Source organism: Neopsephotus bourkii, unplaced genomic scaffold (assembly GCF_033783945.1).
Source record: "Neopsephotus bourkii isolate Nb327-2 ecotype Australia unplaced genomic scaffold, CSIRO-AGI_Nbou_v1 NB_1154, whole genome shotgun sequence".
NCBI classification, from domain to species: domain Eukaryota; kingdom Metazoa; phylum Chordata; class Aves; order Psittaciformes; family Psittacidae; genus Neopsephotus; species Neopsephotus bourkii.
In genome coordinates, this window is record NW_026901640.1 from 2,351,667 (window position 1) to 2,374,123 (window position 22,457).

Genomic DNA, 22,457 nt, shown 5'->3' on the forward strand with positions numbered 1-22,457 from the left:
GGGTGCAGGCGGGGTGTGTATAGGGGGGTGACCGGGCTGATCCCACCTCGCTACCCCCAGACCACGGGGGCTGATTCACGGGATCGGGACCAGGTTTACCCGGAGAGAGCGGGGAAGTGACTGCAAGACCCGGCTGAGCTCATAGAACCGGGACCGGGGAGTACCCGGCCGCTCCGCCCCGCAGCCCCACGGGGAGGCTCCCGGGTGACAGCCGAGCTCCGCTCCCCATCACCGGCTCCACCGTGCACTCACCTTCCTGCCGGTGGGGTCCACCCGGAGCCCGCGGAGACCCCTTTAAGACCGGCTGCCTCGTCAGCGCGCCCGGCTCCAGCTGACAGCCGGGAGCGGCTTTGACGTTACCGTGACGTCAGGCAGCGCGTCACGGCCCGTGTCCCGTGTGTTCCCGCGGTCCCGGGCACATGGCGGCGCGCCGGCGGCGGCAGCAGCAGCAGCATGTGACCGCTGTCACCTGACCAACATGGCCGGGCAGCGCGGATGAACGCGGAGCCGCCGCTGCCGCCGCCAGGTAACGGGGGCCCGGGGCGGAGCGGGACCCCCCTATAGGGTGCGGGGGTCCCCGGTGAGCGCTGGGGCTTAAGGGACTCGGCCCGGCTCTGGTCACCCGCACCCCGGGTGCTGGGCACGGGGCTGCGGCCCGGCTTGGGGCTGGCGGTGGGGACGTTGCTGATGGGTGCCCTCTTGTGTCACCCCCGAGGGGGTGTGGAGGGGCCACCGCGTGTCCCCCCGCTCCCTCCCGCCGTGGGTCGGGATTGCAGAGGTGCCACAATGTCCCCCCATAGGTCCCATCATGTTCCACTCTATAGAGCCTAGGGGTGTCCCGTTGTGTTGTCCCACCAGTCCTAGGGCTGCAGAGGTGCCACCGTGTCCCCTCCACCTGCTTGGGGGTGCAGAGGTGCTGTTGTGTCACCCCGTAGTTCCCATCGTGTCCCATTCCCTGGCCCTATGGGGGTCCCATTGTGTCCCCCCACCAGCCCTAGGGCTGCAGAGGTGCTGTTGTGCCCCCTCTCCCTGCCTCTGATGCTACAGAGATCCTGTCCTGTTCCCCTTCCACATGCCATCTAGTCCTTCACTGCAATGGATGTGCCATTGTGTCCCCCCACATTACCCCTGGCCCTTTGGAGGTCCCATTGTGTCCCCTTCCCCAGCACTTGGGCTGTGCGGGTTGCACCGTGTCCCTTTCTCAGCTGCCATCATATCCCTTGCCTGGCCATGGAGGGCTCACTATATCCCCCACTATGGCTACAGAAGCCCTTCAAGCCAGGGCTGATCCCTTCTCAACCCCTACCCCCAACCAGCATCTTTTAACCAAGTTCCTAAAACCAGCTCTATTTTTCCCCCCCAGGTGGCAATGGGGAAGTGAGGCTCACCGCGTGCCGCCGGCTCTGCAGGAGCTGGGGAGGCCAAGGCCAGCGCCGCGCTCCTCCCCTCGCTCCTTCCTCCATCCAGCATGGATGGCTTCCTCCAGAGCGTGGAGAAGGACCTGAACATCGACCGCCGGCAGCTGGCTGCTGCTCCGGACAGGACCCACGTCACCGCCTTCGTCCCCCTCAAATGGCTGGCGAGCCTCAAGGAACGCCGAGTGCTTCCCGGGCTGTGCCCGCGCCCGGAGGGGCTGAGCGAGATGGAGGTGAGGACATTCCTGCAGCACTCCGTGCAGAAGCTGCCTGCGGGCTGGACCCGGGTTGAGATCCACGGGCTGCGGAAGGAGCGGCTGCTGTACCCGCTGCGGGTGCACCCCCCCGGCTGGGAGCAGCGCGGTGGTGGCAGCAGCAGCACGGAGACCCTGCACGGCTTCATGCAGAGCGTGGCCTCGCAGAACTACCGCAACCTGTGGTGCCGGGCTCACCGCCGCTACGTGCGGCCGTACCGGCACGCCGAGGCACCGCACACCGTGCCGGCGCTGGGCGCGTTGCGGGCGGCCCTGCATAAGGCTTACGGCTGCCCCGTGCTGCAGGTGGGTAAGGCTGCACACGCCGCTTCCCCGGCCAAGGAGAGCCTGGTGGCCACCAAGGCTTGTCCCAACGTGCTGCAGGCTGAAGCTCTGCTCGAGTCGGCGGATATGGTGTATGTCATCTACCCCTACGTGCAGTACTGTTTGCATGATATCGTGACTTTCAGCCCGGCCAAGCTCACCAACAGCCACGCTAAAATCCTCTTCCTCCTCTTCCACGTGCTGCAGGCCATGAAGGCTTGTCACCAAGCGGGTCTGGCTTGTGGGGCCTTCTCCCTGCGGGATGTGGCTGTGGATGAGAAGCTGTGCAGCCGGCTCCGGGTGAACTTCAGGGAGTACGAGGGACCGGAGAAGGAGGAAGTGAATGTGGAAGCTGGTCTGGAAGGAATGAGTGAGCAAAGTGTGCGAGGGGAGGAGGCGAGGTGTGCTGCCTGCCAGAAGGACCTCAGAGACCTGGTGCTGCAGTGGGTACACGGGCAGGTCAGCAACTTTGACTACCTTATGCGTCTGAACAGCTTGGCTGGAAGGAGAATGGGAGACCCCAATTATCACCCGGTTCTTCCGTGGGTTGTGGACTTCACTACCAAAAATGGGAAGTTCAGGGACCTACGGAAATCCAAGTTCCGCCTCAACAAGGGGGACAAGCAGCTGGACTTCACCTATGAGATGACCAAGCAGGCGTTTGTTGCTGGTGGTTCAAGTGGGGAGCAGCTCCACGTCCCCCATCACATCTCCGATGTCCTTTCGGATATCACCTACTACGTGTACACGGCTCGGAGGACACCCAAGGCAGTGCTGTGCTGCCACGTGAGGTCCCAATGGGAGCCCAACGAGTATCCAGCCAGCATGGAGCGCATGCAGAGCTGGACACCGGATGAGTGCATCCCAGAGTTTTACACTGACCCTTCCATCTTCCGATCCATCCATCCGGATATGCCCGACCTGGATGTGCCCTCCTGGTGCAGCTCCTATGAGGAGTTCATTGAAGTCCACCGCATGCTGCTGGAGAGCAGGGAGGTGTCTCAGGACCTCCACCATTGGATTGACCTCACTTTCGGGTACAAGCTGCTGGGGAAGGATGCTGTCAAGGAGAAGAACGTCTGCCTCCACCTAGTAGACAACCACACGCATCTGACCACGTATGGGGTCGTGCAGCTCTTTGACCAGCCTCATCCCAGGCGCATGGTGGGACCTGCCTATACACCAGCTGAAGCTCCAGCCATCACCCGGCCTCTGGTCCAGAACATCCGTGAGGCTGTGTTTATGGAGGATCTCCAAGTGACGGATGCAGTCAATGGGCTGGTCCTGGAGGCTACTCCCAGTGAAACCAGCTGGTCTGGGGAGAAATCCATGATCGGCGAGGATGATTTAGAGCAAGGTACTGAAGCTTTGGATTCAATTCCTGCTACCAGTAGAGCTGCTGATCAGCCCTGCGCCACGGTGCCACCAGCACAGCCCTCCACCCTCCCTGCTTATGCCACCGAAGGCAAAACCTCAGGGGTCCGACCTCTCCGTTGGAGCAAGGCGGGTGCTGTGGATCAGGCTGACATGAAGATCACGCTTCCCGAAGGCTTCAATCCGCTCCAGGCCCTGGAAGAACTGGAGAAACTGGACAATTTCTTGGTCAAAGGCTTAAGCAGTGAGATGCAGCTGATGGAGCAGCCATGGGAAGAGCCCCCCCTGGGTATTTCAGACCTCTTCCAGAGGGATATGCAAGCTTTGGGCATCCTGGTAGCTGAGATTGTATTTGCACCCAGGATTCGTCCTTCGAAGCCGGACGCGTCCCTGTTGGAGCGGTTCCTGTTGGTGCGTAACCTGTGTCGCTATTACCCCAAGGAGATCCCGGCCCCGCTGCAGCACGTGCTGCATGTCCTGCTGCAGCTGAGCGTGCCGGTGGAGAAGCTGCTGAAGCCCAGGCTGGGCAAGGGCACGGGGCAGTTGTTTGAATACAAACCCATCTCCCAGGGCCTCCCTCCGCCCTGTCCCACGCAGCTCCTCAGTCCCTTCAGCTCTATTGTCCCCTTCCCCACGTACTTCCCAGCCCTGCACAAGTTCATTTTCACCTACCAGGCGAAGAAGATAGAGGATGAAGGCCAAGGCCGGGAGCTTGTTTTCCAGCTGTGGCAGCAGCTGGAAGGGATCCTTTCTGAAATCACTCCTGAAGGCTTGGAGATCCTCCTGCCTTTCATATTATCCCTGATGTCCGAGGAGAACACCGCTGTCTACGCAGCGTGGTACCTCTTTGAACCCATAGCTAAATCCCTCGGCCCAAAGAATGCCAATAAGTACTTGCTCAAGCCATTGATTGGAACGTATGAAAGCCCTTGCTATCGCCACGGCAGGTTCTACCTCTACACAGACTGCTTTGTGGCCCAGCTCATCGTGCGCCTGGGGCTGCAGCCCTTCCTCCTCAACCTGCTCCCACACATCCTGCAGATTCTGGTTGGCATCGAGGGCTCACGGGAGGAGAGCAAATCCCTCCTGGGTGCAGCTGAAGATGATGAAAGTGGAGGGGAAAGCCCGGTGTCGTGTGTGTTTGGGGAGGAGATCAAAATGGACGTGGAGCACAGCTCGGCTGCGCTCGACCTCCTCGATTACACCTCTGGTGTCAGCTTCCATGACCAAGCCTACCTGCCTGAGAGCGAGGACTTCCAGAGTGGTCTCTATGTAGGGGAGTCCCTGCAGCCTCAGGAGCAGGAATCGCTCAGCCTGGGGCGGCTGAGTGACAAGAGCAGTGCCAGTGAGGTGTCTCTGGGAGAGGACAGGCCTGTGGATGGGGATTCCCAGAAGGACAAGAGCAGCTTGAAGTCAGTGGACAGCAGCCAGGACCTGAAACAGAGCGAGGAGTCGGAGGAGGAGGAAGAGGAGCGCGATGAAGAGGAGCAGGATGACTCTGCAGTTGATGCAGAGCTGACGGTGGCCGTGGATGCCGGTGCCTCTGTGGATGTCACCCTGGCTGATGACAGCAGCGAGCCAGAGGATGCAGAGGGAGAGGAGCTGCCGGATCACTCTGATGACAAAGAGCAGACCATACTCCTGGGTAAGACCCTGCTGGGGTTGAGCCTTTCCTGTAGAGCAGGGAGTGGGAGAAGGGGAAGAAGTGGGGCCAGCGATGTGACACCGGTGTAAAAGGCAAGGTCTGCGCTGAAGTGTGTGGCTCTGAGAGCTGGGGAGCTGCCTGCAGAGCAGGCAGGCTCTGGGCAGCAGCCCAGCGCTAGCTCTGTCCTTGGGGCTGTTGGTGTTTTGCAGACACAGCCTGTAAGATGGTGAGGTGGCTCTCAGCCAAGCTGGGCCCTACCGTCACGTCCCGCTTCATCGCCAGGAACCTGCTCCGCCTGCTCACGTCCTGCTACGTTGGTAATATCTGCTCCTTGGGGTGGGCTGTGCCCCCAACCAGCCTCCTGGGTGCCTTGGGGGTGCCTTGGGGGTATCCTGCTGCTTCAGCTCATGGTGTTGTCTCTGGGCAGGCCCTACAAGGCAGCAGTTTGTACCAAGCAGCGATGAGAACAGTCCCCTGAGCACAGGAAATATCTATCAGAAGAGGCCAGTGCTGGGAGATCAAGTGTCCAAGCCAGTGCTGGCCTGTCTCCTGCACGTGGCATACCTGTATGGAGAGCCTGTCCTCACCTATCAGTACCTGCCCTACATCAGCTACCTGGTTAGTATTGCCCTTCTTCCTCTTCTCACATGTGTTGGGGTGGGAGCTGTATCTGGGCACAAAGGGGGGATGCACAGATCATCCAGCTTCATCAGGAGCCTCCTGCATATATACATGTGCTTGGTTAAGCTCCACCTTGGGCAGCATGGGCTGAGCAGATCTGGATGTGTTGGATGAGAAGGGCTGTGCCGATGCAGCTGGAAGAGGCATATTCATTCCAGTGAAGCTCTTCAGCAAGCCATGGATCTACACTGGGTTGCTGCAGCCCCTCCTTCCCCATTGCATCCCTGGGAGGCTTTCCCTATCACACTGGTATGTGTGAAACCAGAGAGAAAGGTTTCCTTTTGCTTTGCTGGGTGAGTGTTCCCACCAAGAGAGCTGGCAAGAGGGTGGGATGGTGATAACGGGCTGCAGGAGCAGCTTGGGCTGCTGTGGGATTGCTGGAGCGAGTGCTTTGGAGGCCTGTATGGGTAGATAGGGGATGAGAGGCTAAAGGAGGGGTTTCAACTGGATAAGAAATACTGGCAAGGCTTTTCAGCTTGAACTTCAGGGCTGACAGCAAGGAGAAAATGGGTGAAAAACCACCATTTTTCGTCATCGAAACCTCCCCAGGTTTGAATGTTTTTAGCAGGGTTATTTGTCACACTGCTTCCTTTTTAGTGGTTCTGAACACTTTGGTTATGGCTTCTTGTTTTAATGGAAACCTGATCATTTAAACAGAGAGGCAACGAGGCCACAGCTGCTCATTTAAAGGAAACAAAAGGCATTGTCAGTTTTTCCAGTGTTCAAAGGGAGATTTTTCAGGGGCAAAAATCCCATTTTTCAGCAAAATCATTCTCCACCCAGTTGCAATCACAGCTCCAGCTGTGCTGCTTTGCTTTACTGGACTCATTCCTTGGGGGCACTGGGGGGATTAATACCCCTGTGGACAGCATTTGGCAACCTGACATTAAAGCAATGAAGCGTAAGGGTCACGAATAGGATAGGAATCCTTCTTGCAGGATTTGGCAGAGCGGGTATTTGGGGAGAGGAAGAGCCTCTGTGATGAGCTGGAAGATGGCAGGTGTACAAGAAACAGAGTGGAAACTGGGATGTGTTTGTGGGTTTTGTTGCTGGCTCTCTCTGTTCTTGGGTGTTTGATTTGTCTGGGAGTTAGGAACTAGGACAATCCAGAAAGAAACCTCTTCGTGTTGCTGCTGATGCTGTTAACTCTCTGGCGTTGCTGTTGTCAGCATCAGTGTGGTGTCAGCAAAACCAGGACGTGCTCTTCTGCCTCATGAAGTGATCAGCAGATGCATTTCTAGATGTTAGCAGCGTGATTTGTGCTTGGGTATTTCATGCAAGGGCTGTTCCTCTGCAGTCTGGGCATCCAGGCTCAATGTGCCGTGGGGTGAAGATGCTGATTCTTGCTCTATGTGTGACTTAGGTTTCTCCTCTTTGTATATTGGCAAAGAATACCCATGCTGGTGATGGTCTGGGGTTGTCTCTTTGCCCTTTGAGTTTCCCATCTATGGGAGCATCCTGCAGGGAGATGCTCTCCAGAGGATACCCATGACCTGGGGAATGCTGTGCCCCATTCTCTTTAGGCTCATCTCTTGCGCTGACATCCACGTGTCAGTTTTCAGGCTCATCCCTTGATGCTGAGACTCAGTGCTCAGGTTCCTCTTCCTTTTGAGGCTGAGCTCGGGGGATCTTGGGATGTGTCCTGCTTGGAGAAGTGGTGTCCCTGGCCCTCAATGACTCCCTTTGCAGGTTGCCCCCGGTGGTGGCTCCGGTGGTGGGCGGCTGAACAGTCGGAAGGAGGCCGGGCTGTTGGCTGCTGTGACACTGACACAGAAGATCGTGGTGTGTCTCTCGGACACCACACTGATGGACATTCTCCCCAAGATCAACCAGGAGGTGCTGCTCCCCGTGCTGGGCTTCCTCACATCAGCAGCCATCGGGTGAGTGCTGTTGAGCCTTCAGCATGGGCTGGCACAACTCAAAACCATGTGGAGATGGGTCTTTGTGCTCCTGTGGTTGTGGGGCTGCTCCTGCACTGATGTGTGCCTTGCATGCACATAGAGCTTGTGCTGCTCAAGACCTTCTGATAACACAAACAGGGTAGGAAGCATGGAGTAGAGAAGGGGAAAAAGGGATATGGGAGGGCAGGCTGGTAATGGATGTCCTCTCCAGTTTCCCCAGTGGTGCCCAGGCCCGTATTGTCCTGTGTGTTAAGACCATCAGCCTGATTGCCCTGATCTGCCTGCGGATTGGGCAGGAGATGGTGCAGCAGCATTTGAGTGACACAGTGAGGAACTTCTTTGAGGCCTTCTCACTGCTGCAGGAGCTGCAGGAGCAGGTCAGTGATGGGGGAGAGGTCCTCAGTCATCCCCCTGTACCCAGATGCAGGAATGGGATGGGAATACCTGCGTGCACCACTACTGGTGTCAGCAGCATGTAATTGTGCTTGTGATGGTGAGAACATCTGGTCTTGGGTATCTTCTCTTGCCCAGAGGACGGAGTCACTGAGCAGCTGCGAGGTGCCAGTGATGGAGGTGCCCCTTTTGGACGGGAAGCTGCTGGATCCAGCCGTGCTGATGGAGTTACAGAAGGTGTTTAACCCTGAGATGGCCTACATCACCTACATCCCTTTCTCTTGCTTGCTAGGTACGGCTTGGCCACCATCTCCTGGGATCTGTGCTGCTTGGTTTGGGAGCCCACTTCAGGCTGCTTTAGCTGGGAGCAGCATGTGGCTGGCTTGTGGGGGATGCTGTATTCACAGCCCTGTGCTGACCCTTGTTTTGCTGTTGGTGGTGCTGGGTGGTGGTGGGGATATTCCTTCCCTTGAAGCCACGTTCTCCCCGTTCAGGTGATGTTATCCGCACGGTTGTGCCCAACCACTCGCTGGTTGAGAAACTGGCCAGCCTCTACCTGGAGAACGTGAACCCCAAGAGCCTGCAGGTCGTCAGCCTGGAGCAAACACCCAGCGTGGTGGCCTTAGACCAGGATACACGAGGAACCGAGCCCTTCTCTAGCCACCACGAGGACACTCACTCCGGTACCTTTGGGAGCGTGCTGGTGGGGAACCGCATCCAGGTCCCTGTGGACACACAGCGCGAGGGTTTGGGCTTACTTCACCTCAGTGCTGGCACTGATGGCTTCATCCCCAGCGAGGAGAACACCCTGAAGCACGACCTTCCACGCAGCACCCACATGCTGTGTGGGAACTGGCTGGCCTACTGGCAGTATGAGATTGGGGTGAGCCAACACGACCCCCGTTTCCACTTCCACCAGATCAAGCTGCAGAGTTTCTCAGGGCATTCGGGGGCCATCAAGTGCGTGGCACCACTCAGCAGCGAGGACTTCTTCCTTAGTGGCAGCAAGGACAAAACCGTCCGCCTTTGGCCCCTGTACAACTATGGGGATGGCACGAGCGAGGTGCCGCCGCGGTTCACGTATGCTGAGCACAAGAAGTCTGTTTTCTATGTGAGCCAGCTGGAAGCATCACAGCACGTGGTGAGCTGCGATGGGACCGTGCACATCTGGGACCAGTTCACAGGTAAGAGGGGAAAAGGTGAGGGTTGGTTGAACTGGTCCAAACCTTAAAGGCAGAGGGGCTATACTGAGAACTGATGGTTCCTATGGAGAACTGGAGGTTTGCTGTGTACCTTCTCCCTCCATCTGCTGCCATAATGTCTCTGTGGTGTTTCCACAGGGAAACTTCTCCGGACTTTTGATGAATTGGACAGCAAAGTGCCCATCACGGCTGTGACCACCATGCCACCTCCCTACCACAGCATCTCTGTGGCCAGCGCAGACTCTGTGCTGCGGTTCATCGATCACAGGAAGCCGGGATTACAGGTAGGGAATCCGGCACTCTGCGATCCACCCTCCTCCATCCGTGTGCTTAACGATGGCATCACGCCTAGCTCAAAGCCATTTGTGATGGTTCCATGATCCCAGGGTCTCTTGTCCCCTAAATACCTCATCCCCCTTGGTTTTGTCCCCCAGTAGCTGGACTTTCTCTTGCAGCACGAGTTTCGCCTGGCCAGCGGGGTGAGCGCTGGGCTCATCCGCTGCTTGGCTGTCAGTCCCAATGGGCGCAGTGTGATGGCTGGGTTCTCCTCTGGCTTCATCGTGCTGCTGGACACCAGGACAGGACTCATCATGCGGGGCTGGCCTGCCCATGAAGGGGACATCCTGCAGATCAAGGTGAGAGCTGCGATCAGGGGCCCTCATTGAGGTTGCGTGGAGCATCCTCCTGGCATGTGCTGCTTGGCAGGGCTGGGCTGCTCCATCCTCTGGGTGCTCCTCCATCAGTGCTGTGTCCCTAAGAGGCTGCTTAAGCTCTTCTCCCCTGTATTTAGTGCTGTGAGCAGCTTACCCTTGTTCCTGTGCTGAGCAGAGATCAGCCCTCCCAGGTGTCTGCAGCAGGGGCAGAGAGGAGCCACATCTCCTGTGAAGAAGCAGATGTGTTGCTTTCTCCACAGCTCCCCTGGGAGAGTGTCACTCTAATGAATAACTCTTGTCCATATTTACCCACCCTCAGGGAGCAGGGCCGGGGCTCCAGTGTCCTCGACCCAAGCACAGGTTAAACAAAGTTCAGCAGCGTGGGTTGTTTACCCTCTCACTAGCTAATAAGCAGCTCCAGGCTTCTCCTGCCCTCAGCAGTGTTTTGTGCTGTGAGACAGCCTCCTAATTCCTTTTCCTGAGAAGGAAAATCATTTGGCAGGTTTAATGGAGGGGGAGACTGTGTCATAATCTCTATACAGATGATGAATTAGTTGTGTTGGGTCTCGCAGTGTTGTTAGCCTGTCTCTGGAGGATAGCCCTAGAGGAGGTTGCCAGCTACCAGACAGTCCTGCAGCTTGCAGTGTCCACCTGGATGCTTTGTTAATACTGCTCTGTACCATCAGTTGCTTGGAAATGGCTGGGACTTTCCCAAGGGATTACACTGTGACTGTTGGATTACTGGCAGCTAACCTCATTTGCAGGTTGAGATACAGACTGTGATACAGGTTGGGAGCTTTTATTGCACCACTCGGTTCACTGGCCTTTCCTGTTCTGCAGGCTGCAGAGGGCAACGTGCTCATCAGCTCCTCCTCGGATCATTCCCTGACTGTGTGGAAGGAGCTGGAGCAGAAACCTTTGCACCACTACAAATCTGCATCTGAACCCATCCATGCATTTGACCTCTATGGCAACGAGGTTGTCACGGGCACTGTGGCCAACAAGATCGGTGTCTACTCCATGCTGGAGTCCTCAGCACTGCCCATCAGCACGACCAAGCTGAGCTCTGAGAACTTTCGGGGTACCCTGACCAGCCTGGCAGTGCTGCCCACAAAATGCCACCTCCTGCTGGGCTCGGACAACGGCATCATCCGCCTCCTGGCATAGCTGTCCCCAGCCTGTGAGCTTGTCCCATGGTGCTGGGGGCAGAGCTGAAAAGCCAGTGGTGTTCCTTATGGAGGAGGCAGTGAGATGTGTGTGAGTGGAGGATGCAGGGGGAGGTGTGCTGTTAGTGATAAAGCATCTCTAACCTCTTTCTCTTATCTCTATGAAGACAAAAAAGCCATAACTGAGAAACCTCCACTGCTGCTGGGAGAGATACTGGGCGTTGTAGGTCACTGTCACCCCTGCAGAGAGGCCTGGAGCTTTCCATACCATGTGTGCCTGATCCCCAGGGGACTGTGAGCTGCCCTCCAGAGTAATATGGACCACAGCTTTCCCCCTCCCTTTAAGAAGGGGTAAGAGGTGCCCCTTGACAAGAATACAACAGTATAGCTACTGCCATCTGCACTTACCCTTCACTTCCACTCCTGAACCACTGAACACTCCTCTTAGGATAGCATAAGCTGGGCCTGGGAACTGCTGCCTTCAAGGCTGTGTGGTGCTGGGCATCTCCTCCTTTGGTCTGTGTGTGAAGCCCAGACATGCACTCTGTTAACTTTAGGTTCTGCCAGCTGAGTTGGAGCCTGTATGGGAGGAGGAGAGGTTGACAAGAGCCCTTCTGCTGCCTTACTGGCTCCAGGGCAAGGACTGGAATGGGAATCAGCCAAGTCACAAACCCCGTCTGCTTTGCCATTTCATTTAGGAATGGGCTGCTGCAGAGGGATGGGAACATGGCCCTCTAGGGAGGCCACAGCTACATGCTTCCATGAGGATTTTGCCTTCTGGAGCCCTAGGATAGGGATGGCCTCTTTGTTGCAGTGCTGCATCCCGTGGTTGTGTGAGGGGTGAGGAATGCCCTGTGTGCCACACACTGGCAGGGCTGGTCAGACTCCTGGGAAGATAGGACAGTAGAAAGGTGCTCAGTTTTGTCCCCTAGTGCCCTTACAGCATGAAAACCGGGAGGCAGGATCCAGCATGGTCTCATTCTGACCTTCCCTTTGGGACCAGCACCCTCTCTTCCCACTCCAAAAGCAAGGGGAATGTTCTTTGACCCAGATGTAGGAGCAGTTGCCTCACTTGTATTGCAACCCTTTTCCCATCCATCCTTCAGCCTAATCAGAGCCAGTATTTGGGAGCGGGAAGCTCTTACCTTGGGCAGAGGAGGAGCCTGCTGTGGGTTGTCCTGGGAGGAGAAAGGGCTTTGATCCAGCTGCTGGTTCCTGTCAGGAACCTGTGGTTGGGAAGGCTGCAATCTGCTTCCAGGCAGGGTGGGGAGGGGAGCGGTTGGCCCTTGCTGTCCTTCCCTACCCAAGGGGAGCTCTCAGTCCCGTGTTGCCTATTAACCATTTGCAATAGATGTAAATACTTACTTCTAATAAACTCTTTGAAAGAGATGCAGAGGGGAGTGTGTGGGGCAGCTCTGTGCTGGAGGGGCCCAGGTGTGGGGCAGGGTCTCCTGCTTTGGCAGCCAAAGCTCCAACTGTGTGTTCAGGCACCTCCTGTGTTCCTGGGTGAGCTGGAGGAGGGATGCTGTGAGGATGCCCTGGATGTAAGGTAGGACCTTGCTGCACGGGGACTTGGATTTGCTTTCCAATGGAAGTAGCTCCTTAAGTTGCAGCAGCGTATCCCAAAGTGGTTTCTGGTTGCAGGGCTCAAACCTGCCTCCTTCCCAGTGTCTGGGGTGTTTGGGAAGGAAAAGCTGCTGCAATCCCATTAGCGTTCCCTACTGCTCCTTAGTGACTGCTCTCACACTGAGGACATGGGCAGAGCTGGGAAGGGTCACCGTGGCTTCCACATATCCACTGGAGCTCTGCCCATTCCCAAGGCTCTTCCTCCATGTGTGTGCTGTGCCCCAGGGGAGGTACCAGCTGCTCTTGGCTCAGCTCATCCTGAGCATCACTGCCTCCTGCTCGGGTACATGGCCACAGGGCCTTGGGCATCAGCCATCTGCTAAAACTGGTGCAGCAGCAGCAGCTGCGATGCAGAGAGTAAATATCTGGGGGGTTCTGCAAAGAGAATTCCAAAACCAGAGCGCCCTGTGGCAATAAATACAAAGCCCTACCTTTCCACTATAGGTTATGAATAAAAGAGTATATTCCCAGCACAGGGAGTATATGGAAAGTGGAGTCACTGCTAGAGACAACCAACTTAATGTGTTACTTCTGCTGTGGGGAGCTGAGCTGGTAAACTGTGTTAACACTGTTTTGAGCAGCCCAAAGTACCTCCCACCTCCAAAGGCACCACAAATCCACTCCTATTCCCCCAAACCAATGTTTAACCGGATGCTGTGGGTCAATATTTGCCTCAAACAGGGGCTGGTGCCGAAGGTCGCTGTGGTGGGGAGGAGGGATGAGCTGGACAAGCTCCCCCACACAGAGCCATCAGCCACGCTAAGGCAAGTGCCAGCTCCAACCTGGACAACCTCAGGTAAGGGGCAGATGAACATGGATTTGATAGTAAATAGGGGCTTCTCCAATGAGCCATAGTGTTTCTCTGGGAGAGAGGGGTGTACTGGGCAGAGTGATAAAGGATGGACCAGGGAGGAAAGGGGCATTCAGGGTTATTATACAGCTGCAGGATTTGGGATGAGGAATGAAATGGCCTCAAGTTTTGCTTCTTCCACTTGGAAATTGGGGTCACAGTGCAGTAGTTTTGGGTGAAAGCTCAGAAAAGGGGAAGCAGCCCTAGGAATAAAGTGTCTGGCAGCTGTGTTGAGAGCTGCTCTTTGGGATGGAGTCTTTATGTCAAGAAGAAGATGTGTTATTTATGTTGGAAAGGGAGAAGTGCCTGGATGAAGCAGTGGCTAGGGAATGGGTGGCGTTTATCCACAGCCCTGGAAGCCCTGCTCTCAGTATCCCATACTGGAACCGAAGCACAGGGGTAGGAGAGGCTGTGATTTGCCAGCCAAGGGGGAAGGCGAGTGCTGGGAAGGGGAGGACCCTCTATTCCAGGACATATTGCTCAGAAACTGCTCTGCTATTGCAATCTCTATGTGCAAAGTCCCTCCCAGAGAGCACTTGCTGAGTGCCCACAGCCCCACTGAAGCAGGTTAGTAACCCTTCTCCCAAAGGCCAAGGATGCTGTGCCCATGGTTTGCATAGGAAAGGAGCAGAGGCTCTCATCCTCTTCCAAAGGCACAGTGTGTGCAGGACTGATTAGGGAAACACCATTTGCAATCCAGAGGAGTGAGAGCAATGGGGTTAGAAATGCAGGATCCAAGCAGGAGAGTGTCATGGAGGAGCCTGGCTGTGGTTACACCTCTGCTGCGGAGCAGGTCCCTGTTCCTCTCCGATTTCCCTGCCTTGGCGCTGGACCCAGGAGCCCTGTGTTGTTTCTTTGCAGCATTGTTCATCTCCCTGTTGCTTTCTGCAGGCTCCTGAGCCAACCTGTTTGGCCAGGTTGATCGTTTTCTCCCTGTAGACCTGGATAGGCTCAGCTTGCTGCTGCCAGGCAGCTGGAAAGAGCTCCTCTCTCAGCTGGTCCTTCTGTTCCAGAAACATGGTGCTCCTCTGGGGTCCGTGGCTGCTCTGCCTCTCTGCTCTGCACAGTCACCTAAGGGTAAGTTGTGATGCTGGGGGGCTCTGGGCAGCAAAGGGCAAGGGGAGCCAAGTGGGTCTTCTGCACCAGCCCATGGGGAAAACACCAACTGATGCTTCTGGAAGCACATTGATGGAGGATGCTGCTTCTCTGCTATGGGGTTAGCCCGTGCCCTAGAGCAGGAAGGTTTCTGATCTTTTTCCCAGCTAAAATAGGTGTGGGTGTTCTCATTATTGAAGTGGATTTCAGTACAAGCTCTCTGGAAACTTGGCTTCGACTGTATTTAGTGTCCATGACCTTCAGGAGTTAACAGGAGGCTGTTTAATAGCAGCTTTCTTTTCAGCCCCATTTTCAATCTGGATCCCTGTCAGATCTGAGATTGCAAAACTGCACTGCTCACTCTCTAAGGGATACAGGATTTTGTTCCCTTCTGGCCTGGTCTCTTTCCAAACAAATCCACTATTTGCAGCCTTTCCCTGCTCCTATTCACTTCCACTTCTGCACAGTGGATCCCACTGCATGGGGATCTGCAGCCTGAAGCTGCAGCCACACTGGTACCAGCCTCTGACCTGGCCCCATGGGAATGTGTTAGGAATGGGAGTCTTGAGGAATTCTAGCACATGACTTTGTTTCTTTGTTGTGTATTTTCCCTTCCCCTACAGTTTCCTTCAGTACAAGCCATTGAGCAAAAGCGTCTCTTCTTAGACAAGGATGGGGACCTGAAGGTAAGCAACGACCGGTTCCAGCAAGGGGACTGAAGTTCCACTGTGCTGTTTGCAATGGTTTCCCTGAGATAGGACGGGCCCAGGCAGTGCAATCTAACAGTGCCAGTGCAATGAGAAAGTCCATCTATCTGCAGGCTTCCCTCCCTGCTGCTGCCAGTGCTGTGCTCCTTTATGCTGGAAGCATATGGAGTAATCAGTAGCTGGAATGTACAGGGACTGGCGAGTGGGTTGGTTAAGTTCTGATTGATAAGGGCAGATGAGGAAAACAACTAGCTATGAGGGTGACAGGGAGAAAGATCTGGAGCTGGTGCTACCCATCCAGCCTGGCTCTGACAGTGCAGCAGAGGAATGTTATCGGATGTGTGTGGGAACAGAGAGATCTGAGGGGAAAAAACGTGTTTCAGACCATGCAAATGTGAGGACAGTGGTGGCAGTGCTGTAGGCTACAGCTTAGAAAGATGTAAAATGAGGAAGTTTGGAGAGAAGAGGGATGGGGTGGAACAGAACAGAGAAGGCAGATGCCTGGAGGAGGATTTGAGCCAGAATGGATCCAGGCTGTGACAGCATTAAAGGTACTGACCGATGCACGAGTGCTAAAATGTGTGAGAGGAGGAGGTGAAATCAAGGTTGAGGATGATGGATCTATGAAAGATGATGGCAAAGGACATGTGCTGAGCAGGTCATGGTTCTTGCCCTCAAACCATGCCCTCTGGGCTCAGTTACCTGGGAGCAAGCAGAGAACCACTGCAAGACCCTCACTTGGTCCATTCTCACTGGATACAAACCCTTCTGTGTCCCAGACTCATTGAGGTGCTTTTAACCTCCAGGTTAAAAGGCAAACTGAAGTGAATACACCACCAGAGCAGAGGAGCTGGAGTTTTCTGAACCCATTTAGGTGTGCAGTGAAGCCCATGAGGGATGGTATTGCCCTGCTCCTGCTTTCCCAGCCCTATCCTCCTTGTTTCTCCCTAGGATGTGAAACAAGCTGGAGTTGAACAGTCTGCTCTGCTGGGAGCAGGGGGTGAGCTGAATACAGACCAGGCAGACTTCACCTCTGACACCTTCCAGGAGACTGATGGATCCATGTTACCCTTCACCACCAACTCACCAGACATGAAGAATGACTGGAACACAGATGAAGCCATAGCTGGGGCTGTGGGCTGTTACGAACAGCAACCATCTGGGGAGACTGCCTCTTCTTCAGAAGAAGGAGAGAGTGAAGATAAAAGCTGTGAGATGACTTGGAAGAAGAGCCAGAGGCTAGCAGATGGCTTGATGAGATTCAGCATCGATCTCTTGAGAGAAGTCCAGCTGGAGTCCAACAGGACCAATGTGATCCTGTCACCCCTCAGCATCGCCCTCGCCTTGTCTCACTTGGCACTGGGTAACTTGTTAGTTATAAAAGCACCGTTTCCTGTACCCCCTCCTAGGAACCAGTGTGTCAAATGCCAAGATTAAATACAACACCTTCCACTTCATCTTACTCCTGTGGATTCAATTAGGCCCAATTACAATTAAAGCTGCCCTTTGTGGCCCTGCTGAGGCTCCTATGCTTAGGTTTCTCCATCCTCTTTTGTAAGGCCCAGGCTGTTTCTAGCAGTGGGAAGCTAGATCCCTGTTTTCCACTACATGGGCATGACCTAACAGGAATGTGACTTTGCTTTTTAGGAGCAGCAAATCAGACAGAGAAGCACTTGCTGGAGGTGATGCATCTGCAGTCGGTGCCCTGTGTCCACCACATGTTGGGCACCCTTCAGAGGAGGCTCATGGAATCCACCCTCAGCCTTGCATCCCGTCTGTACCTGCAGAAAGGTGAGAGGAGGGATCCTACTGGCATGGGATGAACCTCTGCTTGACACAGAGTGATGGAAGCACGTTGGCATACGGGGAATCATCCCTAAGCAATCCATCCTGGGAAGTGTCACACCACTGGCTGAGCCACTGGCTGGTAACTTTATGTGGAATTCTTCCCTTCCACCAGGATTTGAGGTGAAAGAGAAGTTCCTGGAGGATTCAGAGAAATTCTATGGAGCAAAGCCCATGACTCTTTCTGGGATCAATGAAGATGACCTCACAGCCATAAATAAGTGGGTAAAGGAAGCAACTCATGGGCAAATACCCACCTTCCTACAGCAGCTCCCTGAAAACATAGTGATGCTCTTGCTCAATGCCATCCATTTCCACGGTGAGGCCTTACTTTTCAAGAGCAGTAGTTAGAAATGTGCCAGTTTCCTGCAAGCACTGTAGCTGAACGGCATCTCCTTTCATTGCTTCCTGCTAGGCAATCTGCTTGTTCTGTTCTTATACATCTGCTGTTCCTCTTGCTTGGATTTCTTTACAGCAATGATTCCCAACTGCTTCACATGTGCTAAAAATGCTACCTGACAGCAGAGGCAGGATGCAGGAGGTGAAACCTGTGTTTTTGCCTCCTTATTCAGGATCCCAGACAGCAGCACATCCCTGCTCATCTCAGTCACATCAAACACAACTCACTACACAGCAACCACAGAGCTCACAGGCAGTGCAGTGGTCAGGCACATCTTCCTCTTTTAATTCCCTGAGGCTTCTGCATTGAAACACAGGCCAAGCACTTGCTTCCAGTGTAAAGCTGTGAAGCTTTTAGCTTGGTCTTGGAACACTGTTTCACCCTGCACAGCACAAAGGCTCTCCATTTGTCAAAGCACAAACATCCTTTACTTTATCTTCACAGCCTTCAGTAATCTCCCACGCTGGAGCATGAGGATCAATCCCTGTTCTTTGTGTTAGTCCACAGTCCCTCTCTGGAAGATAAGAGCTTCCTGCTGTTAGGGCTTTTCCAGCCCTGGTACTGTATTTCACAGCCCTCTTCACTGTATTTCTACTTTCCTGGTCACTAATCTGCCTTGTTGAAGAAGTTATGATAGGAGGGGTGTCAGGGGGCAGTTTCTGTTTTCCTACCCAAATTTAACTGTTGATTACTAAACTTCTATTTTTGTAGGGTTCTGGAGGAATAAGTTTGATCCCAGCTTCACTGGCCCAGATGTATTCCACCTTGACAACGAGTTTGTGGTCCCAGTTGAGATGATGAAAGCCCAGAAGTACTCCCTGAGCTGGTTTACACTGGAGTCCCACGACCTTCAGGTAGAGCTCCATTAGGAGCACGAGTTTGGATTGGAATTACCTCTTCCTATGATATCTTACTGACTGCAAATATTGTCTCCCAAACCCCCAAATGTCTCTTAACAGGCATATTACACAAAAACTTAATAAGCATCCTTTGCCCTAGCAAGAATGTTGAACCTTCACTCTCAGTCTATAGGAAAAAGATAAATAGATAGATAGATAGATAGATAGACAGATAGATAGATAAATAGATAGATATTCCCAGTAAGTGGGAATTAATGGAGTTTAAAAAATTAAAGATAAATGAGGAAATATGGGATACATGGGAAGGAATGCCCTCAGACAGTGTTCTGTTGGAGCCCTTCAGAACACAGCTACTGCCAGAGTGGGTACAGCATTTGTGCATGTGGGCTTCCAATCTACATTGTGTTCAATCTCTACCAATCAGTGGCTAAATACTAAAGCCTAATGCTGTTATTCCAACAAACTTTGTCCAGATTCCTCCTTCCCAACAGGCTCTGATCCCATAGCTAGACTGGCTCTGTAGACCAGTTGGAAAAAGGCTGTATTAAAAGCATCACTTTCTGGACTTGCTTTTCTCTTCCCTGATTCTGGTTGGTTTTATTTCCAGGTGGCCAAGTTTCCCTTTAAGAGTAACATGAGTTTTGTGGTCATTGTACCAAACCAGTATACTTGGAATACCTCTCATGTGCTGGAGAAATTCCCTTATGGACAACTATGTAGGCTTTTCCCCACAGAGGTACCCACTGCAGTGAAGATCCCCAAAATAAAATTGGATCACCACCTGGAACTCAACAGGGTTCTCAGTCAAATGGGTAAGGATTTGCATGGAATAAGTGAAGCTGATCGATCTATATGGCATCTGTTCGCTGACACCAAACCTTCCCATCCTTGTTTCTAAAGCTGTGCCTCACAGCTTGCTCCAGATAACATCCAAACTCTTCCATCTCTTATTCCTCTCCTCCTCCTTACTCTTTGCTTGCCTAGCACCAAATGTTTGGCTCCAACAAGATGATACTATAGAGGAAGCAGCATTCACAGTTCCTCCCAATCTTTACGAGTTCTTCCTATTCCCCTGTTTGTAGCCAAGACCAGCATCCTCCTGCATGCCAACCTTTATCTCTTTGTCACTTAACACAGTGTCCAGGACATGGAAATTGCCACCAGAGAGAATGCAGATCACACTTACTGCAATGGAACACCATGACCTGCATTTCCAAATGAGAATTAATCAAGAATTCACTTTGTTTTGCAGAATTGCTTAAAAAATAATACCTCTAAAAGTGTTCCCAGCCAAGCAAGAAAGAGCCTTCAGCCTTGCTGCTGCTTTTAAAGGATGACTTTAAGTTCTTACACTACCGTTCTGGTTTTGGCACCCTCAGCTCTTCATATAGAGAGGGACTGGCTGGCTTGCAGCTCTTGTTGTTGCCTGCCAGTTCCCCAGTCCATGGTGGACAACACAGATGAGGGAATTGCCTCATTTGGACTGGGTTTACTAAGGTTAACTTGGTTCTCATTTCTCTGTAGGCCTTCAGGAGCTGTTCACAAGCCCAAACCTCCAGAAGATCACAGAGAAGCCTCTCTTTGTATCCAGTGTACAGCATCAGTCTACCCTGGAGCTTAAAGAAGATGGTGTGGAAGCATCTGCTGCCACCAGTGTTGCTATGTCACGCTCAGTCTCTGCCTTCAGCCTCGACCGTCCCTTTGTCTTCATTATCTTTGAAGATGAAACAGGCATCCCGCTCTTCATAGGCAGTGTGCAGAACCCAAACCCCAATGCTGCTCCCCAGCTCAAAGAGCCACAGGACTCATATGAAGCAAAGGATGCCAATGAGTACCCCATGCCCAAATAGGAGCAGAGCCTTAAGCGTTCTGGGACTGCTACCTGACCCTTTGACCAGCTAAGAGAGGCCTTCTGTCCTTGGAGACCTCCTTCTGAGGCCTCAGGAGGCAATCCCTTGCTGTTTTCCTTTACAGATCCCTAAAGACCAGTCCTGGGATAGCCCATTCCAGCCTTGATGAGTTTCTCCAGGCTGGGGTTCCTCTCTGTTGAAGCTTGAAAAGCTTGTTCTGCCTGGATTTCCCTTCCAGGGCTCTCAGTCCTCAAAGGGAGACTTCCTTGTCCCCAGACTCTTATTTAGAGTCTTTATTAAGCTCTTACTAGAGTCCCCTGTAGCCTGGAATCATCATTAGCATCTGGCAGCCTGGACAACAGCCAGAGATATTAATATGGCTCTTCCTTCCGCAGTTCCTGGGAACATGTCTACTTCCAAGTGTTCCTCTGAAAACCATCTGTACCCACCTAGAAGCGACCTCTAGATCCCCTGAACTAGGAACCAGTTGTCTCCTCTAGGATGTGTCACAGCCATTTCCAGGCACAAGCTCTTCTCAAAGATTCCCTTCTCCTACTCCTTGGCTATTGGGATCTGATGGGGGAGGGCCTGCAGGGGGGAAACCCCTTTGGATCCTTATCAGCAGCCCTTTTCCTGGGAAACTCTAGGGTCTTGGGTAATGCTAGATTCTGAAAGACATATTTTATAGTGTTTTTTAGTAATTTTTATGTTGGCAGAATAATAAAGAGTAAAGCAGAATATATTTGCTTAAGGTGTTACATTGAAAGACCCAACAGAGAAAGGAAAAAGGCACGCAACTTGGATAACTGCAAAGACTGGGAGGCAAACAGGGTCTGTAAGGTGAAATGGCTCATCCATAAAGACTGTCCAAGGATTGAGACCAAGAAGCTTTAGGCATCTCACCTGCAGGGTGTGCAGGGAACACTCACTGTCAGAGATGGCTTTGTGAAATGGGCAGAATTCCTTGCATTAGGAATGAGCTCAGTGGCACGGGAGCAGGACAGTATTCTGTCTGTGAGCAGCAATGCAGTGATAAGCAGGGATGTGACAGTCCTTAACCTTTCTCTTGGGCAAAACCTGACCATTGCTGGTATCTATTAGGAGGTTCAAAGCTGCTGATCTGACATCTACTATCTGTAGTTTGTTCTTCTAATGGAATACAACATGATGCTATGGATGGCTTCCAGAGGAAGGAGGAGCAGACTTTGATGCCTGTAGCTGAATGTCACTGATTTTGCCCTGTTTCTGGGCACAGCTCCCTGGGTCCTTGTTCTGAGGAAGCAGAAATAAGCTCCCATGGAAGAATCTTGGGAACCCTCTATCCAACCAACCCATCCTAGCACTTAAGAATATGAATCTAACTCACCATAGCCTGCCATGCTGCTATTTCTGTGCAAAACAACTGCTATCCATAGTAGATTCTGCTTCCAAACTCTCTCAGCTTCTGGGTAGAAGGGATGGTGCTCTGGTTCTGAGACACAGCAGTCACAGAGCACAAGGGCCATCCTCCTGGCAGTGTTTTTCCTCACTCGGGAAGTCTGCCTTCCCTCAAAGGAAGGAGCAGAATGCTTCTGGGAGCCTCTGTCCCTGAATAGTCTGCACCATCTGCTGGAATAAGAGAAGGACTGACTCACTAACCATGAATTTCGGGGATGCAGGAGACTTTGGGGAATAAAAAGCCCTGGCTCTAACCTGCAATTACACATTTCTTGCAGTCTAAAAGGGGAAGAACAGCTAAAGATAATATCTACCCCTCTAACCCATGCAATGACACATAGCCTTCAAAAAGAGGGTGTAATTACAGGGCCACGTAATTCTAACAAGTAAACCCACAAGAATTCAACCCTACTGAGGGCATAGCTTTAGGCCACAGGGAACATTTTAGCTTATTTATTTATACAGTTTCATTCCTAACATTCAGAAATGCCATCCCATGCCTTAGGTAAGTATTGTTGCAACCTCAGCATTCACCTCCCTGAACTCCACTTTGTTGCACTGCAAAAAGTCTTCCTTTTCAAGGCTCTGCCCTCCAGTTCCCCTTCCTCTATAAAGCTTTTCCCCCTCACTCTCAGTTTCCTGAACATCTTGCTTCCAATTTCCTATTTCCTGTCTTCCTTCCATCCCTCCTCCTTCGAGCTGTTCTTGTCAAACTATCAATTTCATTTTATTTGACAGCACAGCAGCTCTCCATGACTGTGCTTTGCTCAACAAATTAT

General features: G+C 53.1%; 2 protein-coding genes across 3 annotated transcripts; both read left to right on the forward strand.

The window, feature by feature from the left end:
* The first annotated feature begins 1,345 nt into the window (after nt 1-1,345).
* Nucleotides 1,346-11,095, forward strand: WDR81 (WD repeat domain 81). Its single transcript, XM_061363404.1, has 10 exons — nt 1,346-5,012; nt 5,222-5,329; nt 5,440-5,630; nt 7,383-7,573; nt 7,806-7,971; nt 8,126-8,279; nt 8,482-9,171; nt 9,328-9,473; nt 9,645-9,824; nt 10,683-11,095. The coding sequence occupies exons 1-10, from the start codon at nt 1,469-1,471 to the stop codon at nt 11,007-11,009; spliced, it is 5,697 nt and encodes a 1,898-aa protein (XP_061219388.1). The 5' UTR covers nt 1,346-1,468; the 3' UTR covers nt 11,010-11,095.
* A 2,178-nt stretch (nt 11,096-13,273) lies between these two features.
* On the forward strand, nt 13,274-20,981 carry SERPINF2 (serpin family F member 2). 2 transcript variants are annotated; one of them, XM_061363422.1, is made up of 9 exons: nt 13,274-13,430; nt 14,498-14,561; nt 15,203-15,265; nt 16,238-16,649; nt 16,934-17,077; nt 17,247-17,450; nt 18,243-18,385; nt 18,999-19,203; nt 19,916-20,981. In XM_061363422.1, exons 2-9 carry the CDS (start codon nt 14,502-14,504, stop codon nt 20,239-20,241), a joined length of 1,557 nt encoding a protein of 518 aa, XP_061219406.1. In that variant the 5' UTR covers nt 13,274-13,430; nt 14,498-14,501; the 3' UTR covers nt 20,242-20,981. The 2 variants fall into 2 exon arrangements, with proteins under 2 accessions (XP_061219406.1, XP_061219407.1); XM_061363423.1 differs by lacking the exon at nt 13,274-13,430 and adding an exon at nt 13,973-14,051.
* Nucleotides 20,982-22,457: the final 1,476 nt, after the last annotated feature.

Bases quoted from the DNA above. Each gene is read 5' to 3' on its own strand.
- SERPINF2 (XM_061363422.1), top strand. From the start codon at position 14,502: ATGGTGCTCCTCTGGGGTCCGTGGCTGCTCTGCCTCTCTGCTCTGCAC. The intron at 15,266-16,237 runs GTAAGCAACGAC...GTTTCTCCCTAG, and splicing joins ACAAGGATGGGGACCTGAAG to GATGTGAAACAAGCTGGAGT. The intron at 18,386-18,998 runs GTAGAGCTCCAT...TTTTATTTCCAG, and splicing joins TGGAGTCCCACGACCTTCAG to GTGGCCAAGTTTCCCTTTAA.
- WDR81 (XM_061363404.1), top strand. From the start codon at position 1,469: ATGGATGGCTTCCTCCAGAGCGTGGAGAAGGACCTGAACATCGACCGC. The intron at 5,013-5,221 runs GTAAGACCCTGC...GGTGTTTTGCAG, and splicing joins AGAGCAGACCATACTCCTGG to ACACAGCCTGTAAGATGGTG. The intron at 5,631-7,382 runs GTTAGTATTGCC...CTCCCTTTGCAG, and splicing joins TGCCCTACATCAGCTACCTG to GTTGCCCCCGGTGGTGGCTC.